This window comes from Vespula pensylvanica, chromosome 6 (assembly GCF_014466175.1).
Source record: "Vespula pensylvanica isolate Volc-1 chromosome 6, ASM1446617v1, whole genome shotgun sequence".
Lineage (NCBI taxonomy): Eukaryota > Metazoa > Arthropoda > Insecta > Hymenoptera > Vespidae > Vespula > Vespula pensylvanica.
Window position 1 is genome coordinate 4,349,372 of NC_057690.1, and position 2,500 is coordinate 4,351,871.

General features: G+C 32.3%; 1 protein-coding gene across 23 annotated transcripts in view; it reads left to right on the plus strand.

The window, feature by feature from the left end:
• Positions 1-2,500, plus strand: part of LOC122630134 (ELAV-like protein 1) — a 42,343-nt gene that overhangs the window by 29,982 nt on the left and 9,861 nt on the right. For 20 of the 23 annotated variants that reach the window (XM_043814292.1, XM_043814294.1, XM_043814293.1 and 17 more), the window contains one exon: positions 1,770-1,808. The exons of the other annotated variants lie outside the window; for them this stretch is intronic. In XM_043814292.1, the coding sequence (XP_043670227.1) occupies positions 1,770-1,808 (39 nt within the window). The remainder of the gene's footprint in view (positions 1-1,769; positions 1,809-2,500) is intronic. 23 annotated transcript variants of the gene reach the window in all.

Consider the following 2,500-nt stretch of genomic DNA (forward strand, 5'->3'; position numbering starts at 1 on the left):
TTTTTTTTTTTTTTTTTTTTTATAATTATTCTTATTATTTCTTGTTTATACTGATTCCTTCGTTTCAAACAGGAGCACCGATAATAACACTAATGATAATGATATGCCAATAATTATAATGAAAATAATAATCGGAGTTATACTTCGACGATATAAGAACTTCGAAGTACGATAAGCTTCTTAAAAGTTATTCGTTATTTTTATTTTTGTTCGTCGTACTCTGATATATATGCCATGAACCCTGATCTTGACCTCCCTGTTTGCACACACAGTCTCATGGCCTATCCACCTCTTCACCGTTTATTATCTCACACCCGTCGCTTATTTTCTCCTCGGACAATCCTCAATCCCCCACCTCCTCCCCTTTCCCACTCTCTTATGTCTACCAAATATCTTTTTATTTTTCTTTTTTTCTCCCTTTTGTTTTCTTTTTGTTGTCCGTTTTTTTCCTTTGTCCTTCGTTACTATCCAAATTTTTTAAAGTTTATTTAAACGAGAGGAGTGAATTTTAACGGTGATTACGGTGGATAGTATTAAGTGTAATTAACTTTTTTTTGTTTGTTCCGACGAGAAAATAATTATTACCTACGAAGATATTGTAAATAAGAAAAAAAAATTAAAAAAAAAAAAAAAGAAATAATCAAAACAAAGAAGGAGATATAAAAAAAGAGAAGCACACAAAAACGAAGGAAAGTAAAATAATCACTGTCAATTACATACTTGTCAATGCGTAATGTTTGTATGTACTTACGTGTTCTTTTTTCGCTTTATCCATTTTTTTCTCTTTTTTTTTTCTTTTTTTCTTTTTTCGTTCTCTCCTCGTTGCGAGTTCGCATCCACTTCTTACAAGTCTCTCTCTTAATACCGCATGTACAAAAAAAAAATTCCTGGTATTTTATACTCTCTCTATTACTATATGTACGTTTGTTTTCGGCCGACGAAGCCCCTCCCCTCACCCCCGCGATGTCTACCGTATATATGTTTAAGTATCATAAAGAAAAGTAGCGTGTAAAATAAATACACGAATATCGCTCTCCCCTTATTTGAAACATTTTTCATTTCGACGGCGTCCTTCAGTTACGCTTTATCCTTCATCTCTTACGTTGTAACGTTCTCTCTTTATTTCTCGTACGAACATGCCGAATGACTAAATAAATAAAGAAAAAAATATATACATAAAAATATATAAATAAATAATCGATGCGTTCGATCGACAATATAATATTCTATGGGAAATAAATTTTACGTTAATACGTTTCAGTATATTTATGTATAAAAAATAACATGATCTTTCTCGTTTCTTATCTTAAATTATATTTTTTAATTATCTAATATTACAGTTATTCGATAAAAATGTCGCTATCCGATGCGACTATCCGGAATAATTCTTTTTCGAACGCGCATCGACATGCTTTATTTTGCGTTCGAATCTCCCGCGTAATTCACAACGTAAAACGACAATATGGCGATGCGGCCAAGTAATTTTCGTGTATAAAACGAACGTAACGATTCTCGTATCAAGCGCGGAATTTGAATATATATGTATACATGTGTATGTGTACGCGTGTATATATGTATGTATATATATACACACACGCATATATGTATACATGTACATATTAATTAATGTAAAAAAAAAAAAAAAAGAAAAAAAAACGAAGAAAAGAGAACACCCCCTCCTGTGTTACGCCGGAAAAAATAAGGGGCGAGCGAAACCGTGATTTCATAGTTGACTTTAACGAGATATGATTTTTTCCGTTTCTGTTTAGTACGACAGTTTGTGCTCGGCGGCGGAGACAATTTGCCCGGTACGTAACTCATAACTCTCTTTTTTCTTTTCCCTCATTTTCCTAATTAAAGAAAAAGAAGACAGACATGAAGCCGTCTCTTTCTCTCTCTCTCATTAATGCGCGCGAGCTTCTTGCGATTTTCGAAATCGCCACACATTACACAAGCATACACACATTTACACATATATATACGCCAAACAGATAACACATACTCGTACCAAAACACGCTATCATTGTAATTTTATTTTTTATTTACTTAATTTTTATTTATTTATTTATTTATTTTTGTAACGTATTGAGGGGGAACAGAAACCAATTCGTAGCGTGATTATGAAAGAATTTTGAACATTCGGACGTCATCTTACCATCCCAAGAAGAAAAATTATACAACAGATAAACGAAGCATTCAATTCTTGCGTTTTCTTTTTTTTATAAATTAATATTTATATGCGATTCCATAAAAAATAATGCTACGAACACGATTTGTTTTGTTTCCCCTGTAATAATAATATTCACGTGTTGTTCGTTATCGATGAAAAATCGTCATAATTTCGATGCATGGTCGAGGATCTTAAAAGAAAAGAATTCACTTTTTTATTTAATTAATTACTTCTTTCCATTAGTGCTCTCCAAACGAAATATGAAAGGAAGAATATTGCGTTTGTTGCAGTGGTTCGCATTCCAATACGAAAAAACCCCTTCCTTCTATA